The 22,859-nt window shown below is 44.7% G+C and overlaps 1 protein-coding gene across 2 annotated transcripts in view; it reads right to left on the bottom strand.

Annotated features, from left to right (window-relative positions):
* Positions 1 to 6,253: 6,253 nt before the first annotated feature.
* Positions 6,254 to 22,859, bottom strand: part of LOC311053686 (nucleolar protein 4-like) — a gene marked incomplete at its 3' end in the record, with an annotated part of 162,713 nt that continues 146,107 nt past the window's right edge. For both annotated transcript variants that reach the window (XM_084069351.1, XM_084069352.1), the window contains exons 6-11: positions 14,127 to 14,596; positions 13,016 to 13,204; positions 12,465 to 12,653; positions 9,121 to 9,234; positions 7,644 to 7,881; positions 6,254 to 6,507 (exon numbers count right to left, since the gene is read on the bottom strand). In XM_084069351.1, the coding sequence (XP_083925477.1) occupies positions 6,254 to 6,507; positions 7,644 to 7,881; positions 9,121 to 9,234; positions 12,465 to 12,653; positions 13,016 to 13,204; positions 14,127 to 14,596 (1,454 nt within the window). The remainder of the gene's footprint in view (positions 6,508 to 7,643; positions 7,882 to 9,120; positions 9,235 to 12,464; positions 12,654 to 13,015; positions 13,205 to 14,126; positions 14,597 to 22,859) is intronic.

Genomic DNA, 22,859 nt, shown 5'->3' with positions numbered 1-22,859 from the left:
TTTTTATACAGTGTGTGGGCTTATGGAAAATCAAACCTGGGTGCAAAAACACAGAAACACTTTCTGTGGTTGATTGAGGCTGTCTGGCATGAAGAGACCAATGGGACGATCCCCAAAGTCCGCAAGCCAGATCACCACACAGACTATGGTGTAATATTAACTACTAGGTGTAACTGTCAGTAAATTAAATGCAAAAGCATTTGCTTTAGTCTGTGTGGAAATAACATTTGTTTATTTTGTACTCGCGGGGATATTCCTTCAGGTGTCATTATGCAAAACAAAAACAAGCAATTCCACAGAAAGTAAACTGACTATTATTTAAAAAAAAAAAATGGCCTCAAAAGTGTTGGTAACTACACAGTACACAGAGATAGAGAATAAAAGCAAAAGTTTTAGCCAGATGAGGAGGGAGGGAGGGGTGGATGGAGGAAGAAGAGGAGAACTGTAAGTCTCTTCACTTACTACAGGGCTTCTTAACAGGGGGTTATACTTGATCCCCACCTTTTTTCTCTCTACACCAAATCTCTTAGACAGACTATTCGCTTATTAGGATAAGCCCAGAATAAGGGAGCTAGGGTTCATGTGACATGCACATTGGGCCCGGATAGTTTAGGACATGTTCATTGTTAATGATAAAATAATCTCAATCTCCCCTGCAAGAGCCTCTCTGTCTTTTATTAGAAAGAACTATCGCCATTTTCCCTCTTTTCTTTCATTCCATCTTTCTTGTCGCAGTCCACCCTTTTCAGAAGGCTGTGGGATATCGGGAGTGTGTCATAAAAGAAAGTGTTGCATAAAAACTTTCATTAACTCAATTTTCTTTCACCCTTTTATATTGTACTAATATGTGTCAAAGAAGCATCAAAGACCCTTGTGGGCAAATGAACGACATTCAGACTCACATTTTATAAATTAAAAACTGTGAGGTTGTCAATGTGATAATGATGGTTATAGTCTTGTTTTGGCCTGAATTAAGTTTGTATACTATAATGAACAGGCTGACTTAAATTGGTAACACAGAGGTTCTTGGTAAATGAGAAAAGGTATATCAAAAAATAATCCTGACAAGCATTTTTGAGATACACGGTTTTCATCCAACGGTGGCTAAAAAAGACGTGTCAGCAGCAGTGATTGAAATATCATCTGTCAAGAAGGTAAAAGAAAACAGGTTCCATCCTCGTTTCCTGTGTGTGTGTGTGTGTGTGTGTGTGTGTGTGTGTGTGTGTGTGTGTGTGTGTGTGTGTGTGTGTGTGTGTGTGTGTGTGTGTGTGTGTGTGTGTGTGTGTGTGTGTGTGTGTGTGTGTGTGTGTGCGTGCGTGCGTGCTTGCCTGACACAGCAGAACCAATCATATTGTCTCAATTTTGCCAAGCCCCACCCACAGGGCAGTCCAGGCAGCCTCAACCGAACATTGGCAGTATTTGAGAACACAGTGAGGATCAAGGAGGAGTAGAGACGGATAGGTCATTGATGTCACCCACATAATCAGGGTGGGCAAACACAGTTGTTTTAGTTTTGTACCCATACTGTAGTATAAACTGAAACTGAGTATTAGCACTGAAACAAAATAAGCTTACATATACAAAAATAATGATATTAATTATGTACTAAATATGTGGGATTCATATATTAGAGAAATAAATTGATGCAGATTGTGTCCACCTTGATAGCAAAAACAGAATAGAATTTGCCCTGTCAGAGCTGGGTCCAACCAACAGCGCACCCTTTTTTAAATTTGAATATATGTTGCAAAGGCTTGAGCATTTCCAACCCACAATATACTGACTCCTGTGACATCACTGACCTCTCCTCCTCTCTTCCTCCTAGCTGAGGATGAGAAACCTCTGGGTCATTTTTTTTGTTGCATATTTCTCTTGATTTTGTGTCATTCATTAAATCAAAACATTTTAAACCTAACTGCAACTGGGCAATAACAGAGCGTCTTGCTTTTCAGACCAAGAACAAAACAAACAAACAAAAATAAACTTTTACTAATTCTACATCTACCCATAAATTCAATAAATTAAATACTTTACATTTCATTTTCTGAACATTTTGAACAATTCTAACCTTGATGGGATGATTATTAATTTTTTTTTACATTGCATTTAGACGTACATTGATAAAAGTTGAAAGGAGGTTTTGCCGTACGGCTTTCACAGGTTCAGGGCAAGCATCAATGAATGCAGATGTGCATGTACAGTATGTGATCACACCTCCCGAATTCATGGCTTTAATATGCCAAAAACATGTACTGGTCAGTAGCCCACATGTGCCGGTCATCTGGTGCAGTGATGATAGAAAGATTAAAGAGATTTCACCGTCCGACCAACATTGTGTTAGCTAGCAGACGCAGCACTACTGTCGCCAAAAACACCAAACTGTTAAATGACTAGGGGGGGCGCTATGATTATCAACTGCATTGCAAAAAAGAAACACCTCTTCCTCCTTTCTGTTTTTTTTTATCTTCTCTTCCTTTTCAGTTCACACATCTTGTTTTCAGTCGTGCAACCACAGGGGGGTCTCTTCCTGGGAAACATACATAAACACATGGAGAGACTGCCCCCCTTAACCAATTCACAGATGACTGTTGCTTCGCTCAGTGTGCAAAAAAGGGAGCAAGTTACAGTGACACGACTACGACCACAGTCAGACTGAGTAGAAAGCACAGTAAAAAACCACAGTAGAGTGACAGTTGAAATCCTCCTGACAAGAATCCACCTCCAGAGGAAAGTAGGAGTTGCATTCATATATTTTATCCCGTTTCTGAACATTATTCAATCCCACCCCCCAGAGTTTGTGTAGAAGTGCGAAATCTGGGCCCAGAGACATTATCTAAAAGAGCTAGACCATATAAATAATTGGAATCTTCAATTATAAGCACCTAGATACAATTCTTGACAAACAACATTTTCCAGGTTACAAATTTCAGTTCCATCCAGTAAAGCCAAATTTTGGTATTGCTTGGCAAACTGTAATATTATTTTAGGTATTTTTTAAAAAGTATAAATTAAAAAGAAAACAGACTCACTGGAGGATTCAAATAGGTCCAAATGCACCAATGTTCCATCTCTTTTGGATAGAAGGCTCTGGCCAAAACCCAGAACAGGACAACAGGTACACAGAAAGCTCAGAGGGGGTGAAACATCAAGAGAGTTTAAAATCTTTGAATGTACTATTGATTCTAACTAAAAGAAAAATGTCTCTTATGCCCCAGAGGGGATTGAGTTCTTGTACTCCTGTTCTGAAGTGACCCTTTGAGGTTGCAAAGGGAACTCTTCACTCCCTATACCCCTCCAGAGGATGCAGATGTGGGGGGAAAACAGAAAGAACCAAGAAACAAACCAAAGAGACAGATAGAGGTATAGTCACCATAAGAAAGGTGAAAAAACAAAACAGAGAACACAGCCTTATGAAGAAAGAAGAAACTGATCAACCAACTGGAATTCCAAGAAAAGAGGAACAACTGGAATGATGAACTACTGTAGAATGACGGTGTGTTGTTATGTGTTCTCTAAAAGACTTTACAATTGTTAAAGTTCAAAGGTCTGTGTTAAAAGGTCCCTCTCTGTGGTGTTGTTTTCACTGTATTACAGCGGAGTTAAGCATTTAAGGTTGAGGTTAAAATGGAGGTTGAAGGAGGTTGGTGGGTTGGTTGGTGGGTTGGTTGGGCGTTTTGGCTAGCGAACGCCCGGCGTTCATTGAGGTTTCAGGTCTATGGCAGAAGGTCCGGTTTTAAATAGCAGCAGCAACATGGATGTTCATCATCATTGTAGTCATAATAGTAAAAATAATGATGATAATAATAATAATAATGGCCATCTCAAAAAAGTCTAACAGACACAAGACAGAGAGAACTCCTTCCAGTGCCTCCCTGCATGCTCTGGTCCCAACAACAAGGATCAGAATACATCAGAGCCAGTTCCAGGGAGGAAAGTAGAGGGAGGTGAGGAAAAACGAGAAAGCCGGTATACAGTAGGTCCACAAAAAGAAGTGTAGATTAGGTCCAGAGAGAGAGAGGGGGAGAAAGCAGAGGAAGGGAAAGGGGAGTGTAAAGACCCCATCCCAGAGAGAGAGAGAGAGAGAGAGAGAGAGAGAGAGAGAGAGAGAGAGAGAGAGAGAGAAAGGAGGGGAGGGGGTTTTCAAAGGAATGCTGAGGTTTTGCCTACATCTGGGAGGAAAAATTGCCACCAGAAATGAACACATTTAGCAGCCCCCCTCCCCTTTAAGAAACACCCATACAGCCATTCCCCACCTCCCCTTTAAGGACAAAGTCAATCCCAGTCCTTCAGAATTTTGGATCATTAATGTCTTCAGTTTGAAATGATTATATACAGCAGCACACTGAACAGAACCTGCACAAAACTAAAAGTCTCTCTCATGTTCTTCTTTCTTTTTGAATATGTCATTGTTTGGAAACGGTCACGTTCCACAACATCAGTTCTTGAAATGCTTTATCGCTTTGACGTTACAGGTCTTTGAGCAGTCTGCTTTAGTTTTAATATCTTAAAAAAAAAAAAAAAACTTGAAGACATCAGGTGGTACGATAAGGTAAACTGGCTTCTGGTGGGAATCTCACCTCTTGTCGTGTGTGTGTGTGTGTGTGTGTGTGTGTGTGTGTGTGTGTGTGTGTGTGTGTGTGTGTGTGTTTGTTTGTGTGCCTGTGTGTGCGTGTGTGTGCGTGTGTGTGTGTGTGTGTGTGTGTGTGTGTGTGTGTGTGTGTGTGTGTGTGTGTGTGTGTGTGTGTGTGTGTGTGTGTGTGTGTGCGCGTGCACTTTCGTGTGTGTACATCTGAGGAAGTGAGGATGGTTGGCAGATTTGATCTGAGGTATTTCCTGGTGGTCAAGATGGCGTCTTGGATGCATAAGTAGCGAGTTACTCCCTGGGTAAAGGGCTGGGGTTCAGGGTAAGGTTTTTGGGGTGAGGACTTAGGGTGAGGTTTCAAGGTCAGGTAGAGGGAAAAGTGCTATAGGACACAGAGAGCTTATATACAAGCGAGCACAAAACAGTTATCTCCTCTTTTGTTTTATCAAAAACATTTTTTTTCTTCACTTTTTCCAGTTTTTACTCCATTCAGCCGCTCCAGGCTCAGAGAAGGTGAGAGCGTCTTTGCCATTTAGTTAGTGCCATCTTTTAAGATAAGTCAAACCGCCTCAGCCTTCAGTCAATTGGGAACTAAAACTAAAACAAAAACGCTCACAGGACTTAACAACACAACAAGTTCAATCTTCGATTGAACTTGAAATCAATTTCTGGTAATTTTTTTTAATAAACAGTTTTAGTACTACTAATTTAGGGAGTCATTTTTCTTTTAATCGTTATGATAGAATGGCATTGGCCGGAACACCTGTCAATTGGAAGAAAAAGAAAAGAATAGAAAAGAAATCTCCCAGGCGCAAAAAAAAAAGAGAAAAGCTAATTTCACTTGTCTGCCCACAAGGGGGCAATGTCGTCTCCTGTTAGAACCCTCAGCAGCAGCATCAATAACAGCTCTGCAGGCTTCTTCCCGTCTCCTCCAGCCAGCTCAAATAAACTTGTTCTCCTCCTGCTCCGCCTCTTCTCCTTTTTCCACAGTTTCAATAGGTCTTTGTTCTCTCCTGTCGCCCTCATCTCTCCATTTGCTCTCTGCTCCTCTCTTCCACGCTCCTTCGCTTGGAGCGTGGCCGTGATTGTGAGGTGCTTCCAGAGAGGAGAGTACAGGAGAGGTGAGAGAGAGCGGATGAGAGGTGGGGAGAGATAGAGAGGAGTGGAAAAAGCCTCTCAACATCCCAAGTGCTCTCTTCTCTTGCAATTCTCTCTTCATTTTCCCCCCTCTGCTGGCAAAAATTATGGGTGGGATCGGGAGGGGGGGGGGGGTCAGCTAGGGGACAGATGGAGGGGTCGTGAGTGTGTCTTCCTTCTCTCCCACTTTCCTCCTCTCCCTTTCTCCAGAGAGGAGTGAAAACAAAGTGACCAAAGTCCTGACCTCCCACTCTCTCTCTCTTTCCAAGAAAATGACCGGAGAGAGGAAGTGGAAGAGTGGATGAGCAGAACGTCCAACTGACAGAGAGCAGATACAGGAGGGAGAGAAAGAAGGAGGTCCCCATGTTAAATGGCCATCGAGTAGAAACACGAGGAGGAGAGACAGACGAATGGAGGGGGGGAATGGAGACACAACAGACAACCACAAGGGGGAGGTATATCTACGTATGTGTGTGTGAAGGTGTATGAGTGTGTCCCGTATCCCTACCCACCCCCAACCCCATTGCCCACAATTCAGTTCTGCTGCAGGATGAGGTTCTCTAGCTCGTCGGCGGAGCGGAGCAGGAAGGCGGCCGATTCGCGGTACCCGGCGATCAACTGTCGGACCGCAGTGATCTCTGGTTGGCTGAGCTGGGTCGATGCCCCCCCCGCCCCGCCCCCACTGTTACTGCCCCGCCCACCGAGGCTGTGATTGCTGGAGATGACGGCGGCGGAGGAGGAGTTACTGCTGCCATTGTTGGAGGTCTTCATACTGAGGTCTGTAGGGCCTGGAGGAAAGCGAGGCATGGAGGGATGGGTGGCAAAATAAGATGAGAGTAGTCAGGGATGGGGGAGGGAGGGATGTGTAAAAGAAAATAAAGGGCAAAATAGATGAGGAGTAAGGGAGGGGCAGGAAGTAGTGCAGGAGAGATTTGAAAAGTAAAGGTCAGTAAACAGACACAAACAGCTGACATATAAAGCGTTTTAGATTATACGGTCATAGACACAAGGCCGAAGGCTGTCCCCATAGCCAAGTGGTTAGGGCGCATACCACATTAGAGCTTACGATTTCTGCCCGAGCCTGCCGGGACCCGCCGGGCCTGGCCGAATTTGTCACGCAGGGCTCGGGCAGTACATTTATAGGCTACATTTATAATAGCTGCGCAGCCTAATAGCCTTTTATATTACGAGAGCAACTGAAGAGCAGCTGTCGTCACTCGTCACAGTCACTCAGTACCTAGTCTGTGTGCAGCCAGCGAAGGAGACAGACAGACCTGAGACACTGAGACTGAGACAGTGTTGGAGCTACAGTAAATAAAGTTAACAGCCATCGTCGTCAACAGTCTTTCGGGACGCTAAATGTTTTCTACTGCCGTGTGGATTACCATGTGTCTGAATCAATTACGATTTCAGATCAAATCCATTCTAAACAAAACTTAATTAAACTTACTTGGAGCGGGTTGTTTTGATATTAGATATTAGAACTTTTGTCGGGCTGGCCCGGGCAATTCTTTTTAGGCCCGATTAAAAGTCTATACCACATGGGCACAATGCCCTCATCAGCGGGTCCCTGGTTCGATTCCTGGCCAACTGGACAATTGCTGAATGTCATTCCCCTACTCTCTCTCCACATGTCCTGTCTCTCTACACTATCACTGTCAAAAATAAAGGCTTAAAAATGCCCCTAAAAAAAACAAAACAAGGTGGATGCATTTGGAGTGCTGTTCTTGTGAGATAATCATTAGATTGCGGTACTTTCTAAGGCCCGGTCAACACGCATAGCGGTATTTTTTCACCTGGATATTTTTCTCCTCCTTTTTCTTCCTTATACAATGAGCAGTGAGCACATCTAAAACCGAGAGATCAGAGAACAATGTGCATTACGTCTTCTTTTACACAACACCCCCAAATCTCTTTCTCTCACCGTTGCTCTGTGTGGCAGCAGCGCCAGTCGTCAGGGAGACTGGGTGTTGCATGGCGGCGCCCAGGCCAGCGTATCCGCGGTAACCGTAGCTGAGTCCAGCTCCGTTGATGTATATCTGGGGGTCCTGGGAGGAGGAGAAGGCAGAGGCTGCAAGGGAGTAGGCAGAGTGGGCCAGAGATGCAGGCTCCCTCAGACCCCCTCCTCCACCACTGGATGGCTTGTCCAGGGAGATCTCATCCTAAAGCGGGGAAGGGTACAATACTCAACAACTACCATTGCCAAGTATTACAATTATGTTACATTTTAGGTCAAAATAGTACAATACGTTTTCTGCAATGGATAGTTATCTAGCCAAAGCTAGTCCATTCTCTCAGCAACAAGGTCAACACTACTATCATAGAAATACTATACTTTCTGCAGTCAACTGAGTGAGATGATGTGATATAAATACACTGTATAGAGTACAGAAGTCCTGATGTCACTCGTCCATCCCCTGGTTCGTAAAGTAATTTCACTATGGAGAATAACATTGGATCATCTTAGAATCGTCTCATATAAGAATTGTGGTCCAAAAATAAACAAACAGTATCGGCGATATTGTCAGGGAGGAGGCTCTGTATGTCGTTTATGATAGTCAGTCACTCATATTTGATACAGTCTGTTTCTGGCGAAAATTTGACTAATTCGTCGGAAGTAACATTAGCGTTTTCTCGCCGTCAGTTGATGGTTCATATCCATAAGAGTAAAACCGCCAGGGTCATTTGTTTATTTTTGGATCACAGTTCTTATTTGACGCGAACGGGGGGGGGGGGATACACGACCCAGGTAGGATGTGTAAATTACGTCAGACTTCGGTGCTCTATTAGTACACCATCATCATCAGAGTCATAATGACCTCATAATGAGCTCTTGGGTATTTCAGTATGTTTGTTGATCGCAAATAATTACTCAGTTCTTTATGATTTTATGCTATCGAGCTAAATAGGGGCTTGTCCAGAATGGGTGCAATAGTGGGAGGGAGTGAGAGCAGAAAGGGAAGACGTCCTCAGCATTTATTCATTTGTAACTCTAAGAGTGCACAAATCTAACCAAATATACCCATAAGAAGTCAATTAACATTCAGGATTTTACTGTGTGTGTCCCTGTAATGGCCATATCCCTGGAACATGTTTAAACTGTGAACTGATCAACAGTACAAAAGTACAGATGACTTGTAACGGAGAGAGAACACCTGAAGATTTTTAGATTAATACACTGTTAAATACGGAGGGCTAATTTGACTCTGAAAGAGTTAAATTCAAAGCTAAATTAACAGAGATTGAAAAGCAGACACATAGACAGACATACAGGCATCCATTATGTATTCTGTCCTGCTGTGCTTGATGTGTTGACAGTCAACACACCCATCAACATGTACACAACAATTCAGTCCACCAACAGCTGCTTTAACATCCCATGCACACACACGCACACTCACATGATAAGTGTCCATTCTCATTCTCTTGGCAGCCTTTCGTGATTCACTCTCGCAGGCAGCAGCCAGGATGTTCTCAGCCATGGCTGAAGTGAGGTGTGGTGGAGTGGGTCGTGTCTGCAGAGAGAACACACAACATTACCGTTACACCTGGTTATACATTTAACTCTGAGACGGTACACATTTAACCTTGATTGAATGGAATATAAATGCACCTACTGTAGCTTTCCTCATTATTATTAGTCTTTTTCTTTTTTACTATTTACTTTTCTTTATCGCCTGTTGATTACAGGTATTTAATTCGATTCAAGCTGAGCATATAAGAAGCTTTATATAATCTGAGGAGATTTATTGAGCATATCAAGTACTTTTCAGCAATGTCCTGGCTACTGCACACTGTTTAGTTAACAGGCATTTGTTGACAATGTTATCACAAGGAAAAAAGAGATAACGTATCTGGGTTGCATTTTAGATGACAATCTTTCTGGTGAAAAAATGGCAACAAAAGTAATCAAGAAGGTCAACCAAAGAACATGATTTTTTGGGCAGGATCTCCTCATTTGTCTGTAGGAATACACTGAGGACACTAGCCGGAGCACTCATTCAGTGTCATTTTGACTATGCATGCACCTCATGGTACTCGAGCACCTCAAAGGCACTAAAAACAAAACTAGGTCATTATGCTAGGGTGGGATGGCTCAGAGTACAGCAAATGGGCCAAACGCCCATTTACCTTCAAAAGAGTGAGAAACGCCCACAGGCACAACACCAGAGGGAGCTCCACTGATTTCATTCCCCCCAGATTCGGCACAAACATGGGGATGAATTCATTCTACTATTATGCCACCACAATAGAGCACCGAAGTCTGACGTCACTGCCACTACAGGGCGCTGTTTCACGGGGTTCGTGGCTTTATTTTTTGTGTCGAAATCCCCATTTGGGAATCTTAGATCACGTCATATAAGAATTGTGTTCCAAACATAAACACACCACCCTGGCGTTTTTGTCAGGGGGGTGGCTCTGCATCGTTTATGATATTCATTAATATTTGATACAGCCTGTTTCTGGCCTAAATGGAATTCATTCTGCCTTAAAAGTCTTAAGAACTACTACTTCCGGGTCTGAAATCACTGTCTCTACAGCAGCCGTGTTCATGGGAAATGTAGTCTTTGGGTTGCTTTGACTCGTTTCTAGTGTTTATATTGTGTTACTCTTTGGGTAAATGTATACATTTACACCTTCAGTCGATGCTTCATATCCATATCGCCGAGTAAAATCGCCGGGGTGGTGTGTTTATTTTTGGAACACAGTTCTTATATGAAGCGATCTAAGATTCCCCAATGAGGATATCAACACAAAAAGTAAAGCCACAAACCTGCGGAAAAGCGCCTCTACTGGCAGTGACGTCAGGACTTCAGTGCTCTATGTGGAATGCCCATCCGCAAGCCATCAAAAAGTGTGACTCCCCAGTCCCCCCTACCTGTACCCTCCGTCAAAACCACCGTAAAAGAGTATCTGTCTGCAATTTGCAACTGGACCTACACATGTCTTCTGGCTTGCTAAAATAAATTACCCCCCACAGTTTTTTTGTAAATATACTTTTATTGCTCCTAATATTGATGATTTCTTATATAGTATTGTATGTCTTTATGTCTTGATGAATTGAATACATAGGACCACAATGAAAACAAGCCCAAAGTATTCAATCAATCAATCAATCAATCAATCAATGCCATTGCTTCATTCTAAATACCTAATTGTAAATTGTAACTGTAATGCAAAAGGTGACCACCGAGCTGCAGCAGAGATCACACTGCTTGCCCATAATATGGGTTATAATAATCATACTGACACACACAGGCCTGTTGCTAGACAGACTCCACTCCACACACTAACACACCTATAGTGGGAACCGTGATGAAATACCCCAGCATACAGTACATACCAGCTTTAATATTAAAATGGTATCTATGGAAGAATACAGACTATATATACATCATCACTGCAGCGGGAGCCAAAATAGATATCCTCCATCACAACTCAATCAGACCACTACTGCAGTGGTATTTACCAAGTTTCAACCTGGCGTCCGTATTCTAGGCATGCCATTATAGGTGAAAATGTTCCTAAACCTTTCCAAAATTGTCAAGTTTTCCAAAATGATTCTGTTTCTCAAATATGTATTTATTTATACCCAGTACTGCAGTGGTAGTATTATCTTATGGAACCAACATCAGTACTACAGTGGTAGTATTATCTAAACAGTATTAGTATTGCAGTGGTAGCATTACCTAACCAGTATTAGCACAGCGGTGGCCATGGTATGTAGAAGTCATAGATCCAACCACTACAGTAATAGAGCATTGGTTCTCAACCTTTTCAGGCCATGACCCCCCAAAATAATCATATCTAAACCGGGGACCCCCCCACCTTGACAAGCACTTGGAATTGTAGGAGTTGAGGCATTACATTTAGTTTGACTCAGTTCCACAGATAAATATTGTGAAAATAACAGATCTACAAGCTCATTGCGAGGCGTTGTGAGCTTGTAGATCAGCTATTTACACTTTTTAGTATAGTTTGTCTATTACTTTTGATGCAGTACATTTTTTTAAAGGTCTTAAAAGTTCTTACATCGTCACTTCACTGTCATCTGGGAACCCCCCCAAAATCATGAGGGGACCCCCCTGGAGGTCCCGACCCACAGGTTGATAACCACTGCGGTAGAGGACCCTTTATCCTGCATCTACAGTGTATTAGTATTATATACACAAGGAACTATTATCATACATAATACTACATTAGAGGTAACTACTGAGAAAGACCACACACCATGGTAGAGATCCCCTTTCATACAGCTCTTCTGTATTAGCACAAGATATGGGGTCAATTCACTCTAATTTCCCTCTGTGCATAATGCAAATTGAAACTGTAGGTCAATTTCAAAGCGTTATTCATTTCTTGGAATTAATTTTAAATGTTTAAAGAAACACGTTTTCTTCAATTAATTAAAGTCAATGTGAACCCTGACCTCTGAGTTGTACAGAACTACAGTAGACACCGCAGCCTGAATCTTGCAATTTATTCCTGTTCCATTCTTTCCTGTTTCAAGATTCAAAATTCAAGATTTCTAATGTCACTATCATACTGTGTACTCATCTTAGATATACAAGTACAAAAGAGTAAAATTATTTGGTTTGAAGTGAACATTGTACATTGTGGCAGCAATAACAGCATCCCATTTTGCTGGGGACCCTCCTGGAACTTCCCGGACCCCACTTTGAGAACCAATGCTCTAGAGGCTGCGAGTGGGGCTAGATTGTTTGTCTTGTACCCTCTAACATACCTCCATGCCGTTCTTCTTCATGCGTCGGCAGGATTTGAGGTAGGTGCGGATGCGCTTGCGTGCGCGTTCCTGGAACTCTGGGAACTGTCTGCTGCAGGACTCGATGATGGCCTGGATCTTCTCCTTGGGCTGCTTGGAGATGGGCACCATGCGATCCAAGTTCTCATCCACAAACAGACGCACAAACATCTGAAAGACAAAAAATAGACACAACGTGAAATTAGTGAGTGAGTGCGTGCGTGCGTGCGTGCGTAGAAACTTTTGCCTACAGCAGCAATTCCCAACCTATGGGCCGTGAGGATATTGCAAGTGGGCTCCAAAATAACTGGGGAGATATTATTGATGATTTAACATAACATTACATAAAACATTTATGTACAAAAAAAAGTCATGGTCTACACAATTGTCAACACAATTGATTTATTGATCATTAAAATAAACATGCTCTGAAAATGCACACGGCCCACCCATCTGACTAATTAACACGCGTGTTAAGCGGTCACAGGGGTGGGCAGAAAAGGTTGGGAACCACTGTATATGTGTGTACGTACATTGAAGGCCTTTAGTCTCTCGGGGTCGACTCCCTCCGTGTCATTGATCTTGTCGCTGTCGTCATGATCGTCATGATCATCGTCGTCATCGTCTGCGCCCACCTGGGCACCACGGCCCATGGTCAGGTCCTCAGCACACATCTCCATCTTCACGCTGTCGTAGCTGCCCCCGGAGCTGTACTGCGGAGACTGAACACACACACACACACACACACACACACACACACACACACACACACACACACACACACACACACACACACACACACACACACACACACACACACACACACACACACACACACACACACACACGCACACACACGCACACAAAAGAAGGCCAAAACTGTTAAGTACCGCCCGACATTGACAGGGAAGCACAATGGTGCATTGCTCACACACAGAGTGTGTGTGTGTGTGTGTGTGTGTGTGTGTGTGTGTGTGTGTGTGTGTGTGTGCACCAGTCAGCCAGGTAGACGGTAATTCCAAGGCCGGGGTGCATTGTTAACCAATGAGAGGCGAGAGTCTTCTCTATTCATTTCAGCTACACTGAAAAACCTCTATACCTCTATACCTCTATGCCGTCTGTCTCTGCCCCTCTCTCTCTCTCTCTCGTCCTTGTCTTGTCTTGCGCTATGTCCTCACTCCTCCCTCTTTCTCTTCCGTATCTTTCCATTGCTCAGACTCCATTCTCTTTCTCCCTCTTTTATTTGCCCTAACTACACTTGTATGACCTCCCGCTCATTTCTCCCTGCCTCTCTCTGAATGTCTCTTTTCTTTTATCAGTTCCCTGTCTGCGACCTCTCATATCCCTCACTACCTTTTTATGGAAATGGGGGGGAGAGGGGGTGGGAGTGCAGAACAGGGAAGGCTGAATGGATGTGCATGTGTGTGTGTGAGCACGTGTGCGTGTGTATGTGTGCGTGTGTACATGACCATGATAATGTCTGAATGTATGTACGTCTCTATCAGTGTGTTTCCAAGTCACTTGTAGGTATGGTTGTGTGAGTGTGCACGTGTGTGTGTGTGTGTGTGTGTGTGTGTGTGTGTGTGTGTGTGTGTGTGTGTGTGTGTGTGTGTGTGTGTGTGTGTGGGTGTGTGTGTCTCTCACCTTGCTCCCATAGTCTCTGCCATCACGGTCCAGTCGCAGCTCGGCCGAGTGTGTGTGTGAGTGTGTGTTGTGCGAGTGAGGCAGGGGCAGGGCGGGGTGTGCGTGTGGGGTGAGGTGTGCGTGCGTCTTGGTGGCCAGCGGGTACTTCCTGCGGAGCTCCTCGGGCGCGTCCGGATGGAGGGCGCCCAGCAGGGCTGCCGCCGCCGCCGAAACCGTGACGACGGGCAGGTGGGCGGAGGAGATGGGCAGGCGCGGCGTCTGATTGGCGGGCGACGGGTCGCTCATGTTTATTGGCTGCTGGTCCTCGGACGAGGAGGAGGAGGAAGTGGGTGTGCTGAAGTCCAGTGGGGCTGGACCCCCGTTGCCGTTGACGACCTCCGTCTCCCTGACAACGGAGCCGTCATTTACGGACGAGGAGGAGGGAGGGGTCAAGGCCGGTAGACCACTACCACTCTCTGACGATGAGTCATCTGCCAAAAACACACATACAAACTTATGATTCACTACAAAATACACAACCAATCCTATGTGGACTCTGCTACATCATGAGACTCAAAACTGGATGACCTTGATGAAACGCAACCGAAAATGACTTTGACTGTGTACGACACAGAGGTTGGAGAGTCACACAATGAATGATTGTACCAAATAATGTAATTTTACCAGCCATTTGAAACATGTCTTCCAAATGGCGGTTGGTCTACATCCAAAGTGACTGGACAGGACAGGTAGACAAAATTACCAGCCACAGATAAAAATATCATCACATGATGGTTTATTATATGCTGTGGGACAGCAGGAATTTCTCTATTTCCATTTAAGTTAAGCGTTTTAATAAATTTGATTTGCTGCCAAAATATATTAGCTTTATCTACCACCTGGCATTGGCATTATTGTCTCGCAATATTAACAAGAGACATTCTATCTATTGGGAAGTATTGGGAGCTACCCATAGGCTCCAGCAGAGGGCAGTATCAGCTACTGTCCCAGTGTGGAGGCATGGGGCAGCTATTAGATAACCAACAGGCTGGTTAACATGACTATGAGTCTCAGATCGAAGGTAGGTTTACTCAAGTTGAAAAGTGAAGTATCTACACTGCTGTCCTACACCACCTTTGTTAACAGGGCCCTGTAGCATCTTTCAAAATAATAAATTAAATAAATAAAAAACGAAACACAGTAGGAGGACAGAAAATAATAAACACGGTGGGAAGATATGTGGCCATTCCCTGCTCATACCTCGCCGAAAATGTATCGTTAATAAAGAGGACACGTGGTGGCTGTTTGTTCTAACGAGGGAGAAAACATGCTGCTTCACAGCCATAATCAAGCTGTCCCCAGGCTGTAGTAAACTAGTTGTACTCCTCAGTAACAGGGGAACCGTTAGGTACAGCTCCAGTATTTCTCCAGCTAATGGGCTGAGAAAGGAATGATGCTGAGGCCTGGCAGAGACACTGTTCTCTGAAAAAACCTGTGTCACATGATGACTATAATGATGCCTCGAGTCGTTTTAAAACAACTGTAGAGCTAACTACTAGGATACTTGGCAATCTGTTGAGTTCACAGTAAGGTTGCAAACTCCATGTGAGATTTTTTGGCTTGTTCTTTTGGTGGTGCCATGTGAGAGAGAGGGAGAGCTTGATCAGAGAGATGGGGGGGTGAGAGATTCTGGGAATTTATTTTCTCTTCAGGCCAATCCCGGAGAATATATTCTTCTTTTCTTAATGTATAGGTATGGGGAAATAAATAGCAAAACTCCTCTCCCCATTGCTGCCACTTAAACTGTAACCAAAATGTCACAGGTTCAATCCCCAGCAAGCAGTCAGTATAGCGATCAACAGTCATGTGTCTTGAACCCCTGGCTACCTGGTCACCCAGACAGTATGAGGTAAGACCAGACTTTCATGGATAATCACCTCTTTCACTGTCTGTATTCAATTCAAGTGGGATTTATTGGCATGAAATAAACTGATTATTGCCAAAGCAAACTCAGAGCATGCATCTTTCTCGTGTGTGTGTGTGTGTGTGTGTGTGTGTGTGTGTGTGTGTGTGTGTGTGTTACAGTTAGGCAGCAAAGCTACTAAATAAGTGATCATGGAATGTGTTCCTGACAAGCACACTGGCAGGCTTGATGGATGATTGCTGGGCTAACTGACAGACAGACAGACAGACAGACAGACAGAATGGTTTTCTGGCTACCCAGTCAAACGCATGCATGCATGCACATACACACACGCACGCACGCACACCCACACCGAAGCACGTGAGATCCTCTGAGTCCCCTGACTGCGTTGTGCTTATGTATGCAGGGTGTGTTTGTGTGTGTGTATGTGGACAATATTGGGGTCAGCTTTCTTGCCTATCCAACACACACAAACACACGCACACACACACACACACACACACACACACACACACACACACACACACACACACACACACACACACACACACACACACACACACACACACACACACACACACACACACACACACACACACACACACACACACACACACACACACACACACACACACACAAGAGGGAGGGAGACAGGGAGCAGGTCAATGACAGAGAGATGGAAGAGGGGAGGGAGCATAAGAGAGAGAGAGAGAGAGAGAGAGAGAGAGAGAGAGAGAGAGAGAGAGAGAGAGAGAGAGAGAGAGAGAGAGAGAGACCCTCCTCAGCTAGCACCCAAACCTACACCAACCATAATGTCCTTGTTTCCAAACTGGGCTCAGGACCTGTGTAGTGTGTGGTATAACATCATCATCTTCAGCACCATATCCTGTCTCTCCTTACTGCCCCATATCTCTTTACTGTCCTGTCTCTCCTCACTGCCTTGTCTCTCTTTACTGTCCTGTCTCTCCTCACTGCCTTGTCTCTCTTTACTGTCCTGTCTCTCCTCACTGCCTTGTCTCTCTTTACTGTCCTGTCTCTCCTCACTGTCCTGTCTCTCTTTACTGTCCTGTCTCTCCTCACTGTCCTGTCTCTCCTCACTGCCTTGTCTCTCTTTACTGTCCTGTCTCTCCTCACTGTCCTGTCTCTCCTCACTGTCCTGTCTCTCCTCACTGTCCTGTCTCTCTTTACTGTCCTGTAATGATAAAAGCAGGAATGGCTCCACAGTAATAATAAGAAGAAGAGATAAAGAGAATGATCCTACAGAGATCATATAGTGGGGGAGAGAGAGACCGTAAGAGAGACAGGAACAGAGATAGGGCTGGAGGGACACAGGAATAGAGGGCAAGAGAGAGAGAGAGAGAGAGAGAGAGAGAGAGAGAGAGAGAGAGAGAGAGAGAGAGAGAGAGAGAGAGAGAGAGAGAGAGAGGGGTAGGGAGATATGGGGGGTAGAGGATGTCAAGAGGGAAGGAGGTCAGGAGGGGGTTGGGGAGATGGCGAACAGGTCAGGACTCAGTGAGGGAGGAGAGGATGAGGGGAAAGGGAGAGAGATAGTGGGATTCAGGCTGGGAGAGGGGGAGGGGCATGCAGAGGGATGAAGAGAGGATGAGAGGAAGAGATAGACATGAGGGAGAGGAGGAGAGGGAACAAGACAGAGAGAGAGAGAGAGAGAGAGAGAGAGAGAGAGAGAGAGAGAGAGAGAGAGAGAGAGAGAGAGAGAGAGGCATGGAGGAAAGCTTAGAGCCAAGATGCAGAGGTGATATAGAAGATAAAGGGATGGAAGAGAGAGAGAGAGAGAGATAGAGAGGGGGGGGGTGAGAGAAAGATGTCAAGAGAGTGAAAGGGCTTACTTAATGAGGAAACAAGACATAAGCCGTCCTGCTCCATACAATACACCAAAATTGACAGCATTTTGGCTGATAGAGGAAAGTTCATGGGGACAGCAAAGGGTTGTCTGCCTATACGATTATGAGACATATTGGGTACAAAGGGAGGGAAAGGTGTCAGTCAAATGGTCCAGGGCTGGACAGATGGACGGAGGGACAGGTATCATCATCCTTAGAGCCTCACCACTAGCAGGCTTAAAAAGAGCAGGAAAGCAAGAGATAGTCATCGAACATGAGGGGAAGAAGAAAGAACGAAGAGCGATACGGATAGAGTGATAGAGTGAAAGACAAAGTGTGTTTAGGAGTGTGTGTGTGTGTGTGTGTGTGTGTGTGTGTGTGTGTGTGTGTGTGTGTGTGTGTGTGTGTGTGTGTGTGTGTGTGTGTGTGTGTGTGTGTGTGTGATGAGGCGCAGGCCAACGTCATTTAATACACATCCCTCTCCCTCCTTCCATGCCTGCTTTACACGGGGCGGAAACCTCTGCACTCTTCCCCTCCCTCCATCTTTGCCCATCTTCCATCTCTATCTTTAAATTAAACCCACCCTCCCCTCCATCTTTCTTTCTCTCAATTCTTCCCCCTCTCTCTGTGTCTCACCATCTCTCTTTCTCTCCCTCTCCTTTCGCCCTGTCCCTCTCCCTGCATACAGCACATGGCTGCCAGCTAATGCAGAGAGGGGGTCTCTCTCTCTCTCTCCCTCTCCTGCTGTGCTCCTCCCTTTCTCTGTGCTCTCTTTTTCTGCTACCCCACCCTCCCTCTCATCCTCTTCCACCCTGGATCTTAAAGGGACAAAAGGTTCCCTGCCCTGTTCCTGCTCCCTCATCTCCCTCTCCTCTACCACCCCCCACCTCTCCCTCTCCCGCTCTCTCTCTCCACCCCTATCTCTCTCCCCCCATCTCCTCCTCCTTACTGTTCCATCCCGGGTTCTTAAAAAGACAAACGGTACCCTGCCCTGTTTCTCTCCTCTCCTCTCCTCTGCCTCTACTCTCTCTGTCCCCATGTCTTAACGGGACCAAGACACTGAGATATGAGTGTGGGTTACTATACATAGGCAATATTACTGTATGTTACTGTACTGTATGAATGAATGAATTCACAGCCCATCCCTTACAGGATTATTCAGACACAATTTAAAGCGTTGGTTCTCAAAGTGGGGTCCAGGTACCCCCAGGGGTACTTGAGGGGGTTCCAGGGGGTACCCAGCTAAATGATGGACAGGAACCAAATGGACCATTATGGGTCTGTAACTCTCAGAGTTAGATTAACATTGATTTTACAATATGAATTGGGGTCCCAGAGATATAAATGTCATTACATGGGGGTCCGTAGCCTAAATGCATGTCAAACTGGGGGTCCTTGAAATTAAAATGGTTGAGAATCACTGCTATAGAGCCGTAAAAATCTTCTCTTATGGGGGTCCCTGGCATATCTATTCAAATGGGGGTCCGCGGGCTAATAAGTGTCAATTTGGGGGTCCTTGACATGAAAAAGTTTGAGAACCACTGATTTAAAGAACACAGTTTTTCCAGCATGCTGACACCAAAATAATGAACTAAATAAATAAATACCACACACTGTATACATGACTCTGTTCAAAAGTACAGTTTAGTAGAGAGAGAGAGAGGAGAGAGAGAGAGAGAGAGAGAGAGAGAGAGAGAGAGAGAGAGAGAGAGAGAGAGAGAGAGAGAGAGAAAAGAACAGGGAGAGAATAAACTGTATGTCACTGAATGTTACTACTGTAAATGTCACTATACTGATACTTTGTTATTACTGCTGTTCGTTATACTATACAGTATGTTACTACTAACTTTGCGCACACACACTCCCAGTAAGCCAAGGAAGAACCTCTGCCCCAAATGTTTTAAATCAGCCTCATGGTGGCACTATAACAGCCCGCTTCATGTTTTGGCCTATAACTCTTGAACCGTAGGTCACAAAATCAAAATACGTTTTCCCCTGGATTACTTGGATCATGACGCAACTCCACATACTGTATAGGCCCTGGCCATATGCGCCGGAATAGGTTTTCTGACATTTCAATACTTTTTGATACTACTGATAATTTTGTCCAAATCTCACACAAATGGGCACATATTATCTCTGTAGTTATTTGATCAAGATGTATCAGTCAGATTTAGCAGATTCCATTCCTATTGGCTATGACTGCCTTCCCTGGGTAGACTCCTCCTCCCTGCTCCTCTCTCCTCTCCTAGTCTCCAGGTAGTAGAGGAGTGACTGTGATTCATGACAGTGTTTACAGTTGAGCTGTACAGCTGTTGAATGAGGAGCAGAAGAGACTCTCTGTGTGTTTAACAAGGGGAAAGGTCCACACACACACACACACACACACACACACACACACACACACACACACACACACACACACACACACACACACACACACACACACACACACACACACACACACACACACACACACACACACACACACACACACACACACACACACACTCTGGAAATGAAAATAAACATATTCACACAAAACACAGTATAAAACACGCACACACACACACACGACACGCACACATGCACACACACATGCCCACACGAGCGCGCGTGCACACACACTCTAAGAGCCCATGTTCTCTCGGGGGGAAGGGGTCCAGGTGGACTTAAGGCCTGGACAGTCAATCATTGTTTTACCCATAATCCACTGGGAAACAGGAAGACACAGGAAAATGCAGCATCAGCCAACCTGACAGAAGTCATCTCTGACAGTGTGTATGTGTGACTGAGTGTGCGTGTGTGTGTGCGTATGTGTGTGTGTGTGTGTGTGTGTGTGTGTGTGTGTGTGTGTGTGTGTGTGTGTGTGTGTGTGTGTGTGTGTGTGTGTGTGTGTGTGTGTGTGTGTGTGTGTGTGTGTGTGTGTGTGTGTGTGTGTGCGCGCGTGCATGCGTGTGCTTCTCTCTATGTACCTCTGTTTGTGCATGGATGTTGGTTGTGCACTAGCATGAGGATGAGTGACTTATTGAGACTGCTTATTTCTCTTTCTGTGCCTGTGCCCGTGTGTGCGTGTGCGTGTGCATGTGTGCATGTGTGCGTGTGCGTGTGTGCGTGTGTGCGTGTGTGCGTGTGCGTGTGTGTGTGTGTGTGTGTCAAACAGACAGTGACAGAGAGAAAATGAGAGAGGGGGGACACTAGTGCAGGACTGTAGGTACTATATGTGGACATGTATGGACAGTGTACAGTGCGTTTGTGTGCGCGTGAGAAAGCAAATATAACAAATATAGCTTGTGAGTATAACAATTAAAATTAAACAAGAATGAAATCAATGGAGAGGAAATGTGCATAAATAATTAACTAACAAATTAATTGAACTCTGAGAGTGAATAAATGTATCCATTCGGGTCCATTCAGTTACATCCCGGAGTTACAGTAGAAATGGATAAAAAAAACGAGGATTTTACTGTGTATGCATGCAGGTAAAACAGCTACTTAAATGCATTGCAGGAAAAGCGCTGGTATGCATCGGGATTTCTATCCGGCTAATGAAGGCACACAACCACGTGGCTACTGTACAGTAAATAGAATATTTGGATATGATCTGGATGTAAGAGACACATGGAATGACTATCATGCTGTTAGCTCATAGCGAGACATAGGGGACTTCACAATACGGAATCACACCTGTCTTTTCAATACAGTAATGTTGTTTTTTGCTTCTTTTAGTTGTTTAGTAGGTTGAAATCATATGATGAATGTGTATGTTATTGTTTTAGTTTTTCTGTATGTCTCTGCTATAAAAATAAATCTATATACGGTACACTTTCTACGTGTTAGCATTTACATTAGCTTAGTTAAAAACCCAGATGTTAATTAAGCTGATTGTTTCTTTAATGTGATTAATGATTAAATAAATAAATAATCAGTAACCTGGGGGTCTCCCCTCATAACTACACCTCCTCCCCAACTCCTCCTTCTCTCCCACTCTCCCTAATCAGACAAATCACTCCTCTCCTCTCCACTCAGTTCATCTTCATTCATCTTTCCTCCCCTGCTTTCCCCTTCATTCTCCTACTGTCTCTCTGACATCGTTCCCTCTGTTCCTTCCACACTCACTTTGACTTCACTCTCCCTTTCTTTGTCTCCTGTCACCAAGTCAGCGGTTCTCAAACATTTCCATGTTAAGGACCCCCAAATTGATGTGTATATACGGTAGCAACAGATTTTGACAACACATTGAGGTTACCCTTGGCGTGGTTGCAATGGGAACTCCTTATATGGTTATGGCCGAGTCATAGTGACATGAGCGTGACAACGTGGACCATGCTATGTTCATTCATTTACTTGGGCACCCCCCAGAACCCCCCTAACCCCAAGGACCTCTGGGGGACCCAACTTTGAGAACCACTGCACTATCCCTCTTCATTGCTCTTCGGTCCATGCCAAATGGGCAAAGGATGCTCTTGCACGCACGCACGCACGCACACACGCACGCACGCACGCACGCACATAGCCCTATACAATCCGTGGCCTGTCCCTTAAACGTTAAACGCAAAAACACACACATGTAATACATAAGCTACACACAGGCTACATTCTTCTATCCAAACACACGATAATGGTGAGATGTTTACTGTCATGTCTCATTGCGTGCGTGCGTGCGTGCGTGCGTGCGTGCGTGCGTGCGTGCGTGCGTGTTTGTTTGTGTGTGTGTGTGTGTGTGTGTGTGTGTGTGTGTGTGTGTATGCTTATGTGTAAACACTTGTATAGCATGCATGTATGAATAGAAAGGGTTGTCTGATGAGTCTGTCTCTTTCACACTGGCCACATCATATGACCCTGCTCAATGTGTGTGTGTGTGTGTGTGTGTGTGTGTGTGTGTGTGTGTGTGTGTGTGTGTGTGTGTGTGTGTGTGTGCGTGTGTCTATGCCGGTGTGAGTGTTTGCATCATGGAGTCACATGGTGCCAGTGGCAGCCTCTAGGACA

The sequence above is a fragment of the Gymnoscopelus microlampas genome (assembly GCF_963454915.1).
Source record: "Gymnoscopelus microlampas genome assembly, chromosome: 10".
NCBI lineage: Eukaryota > Metazoa > Chordata > Actinopteri > Myctophiformes > Myctophidae > Gymnoscopelus > Gymnoscopelus microlampas.
Note: the sequence above shows the minus strand (reverse complement) of the source record. Positions and strands in the feature narration are given on the sequence as shown.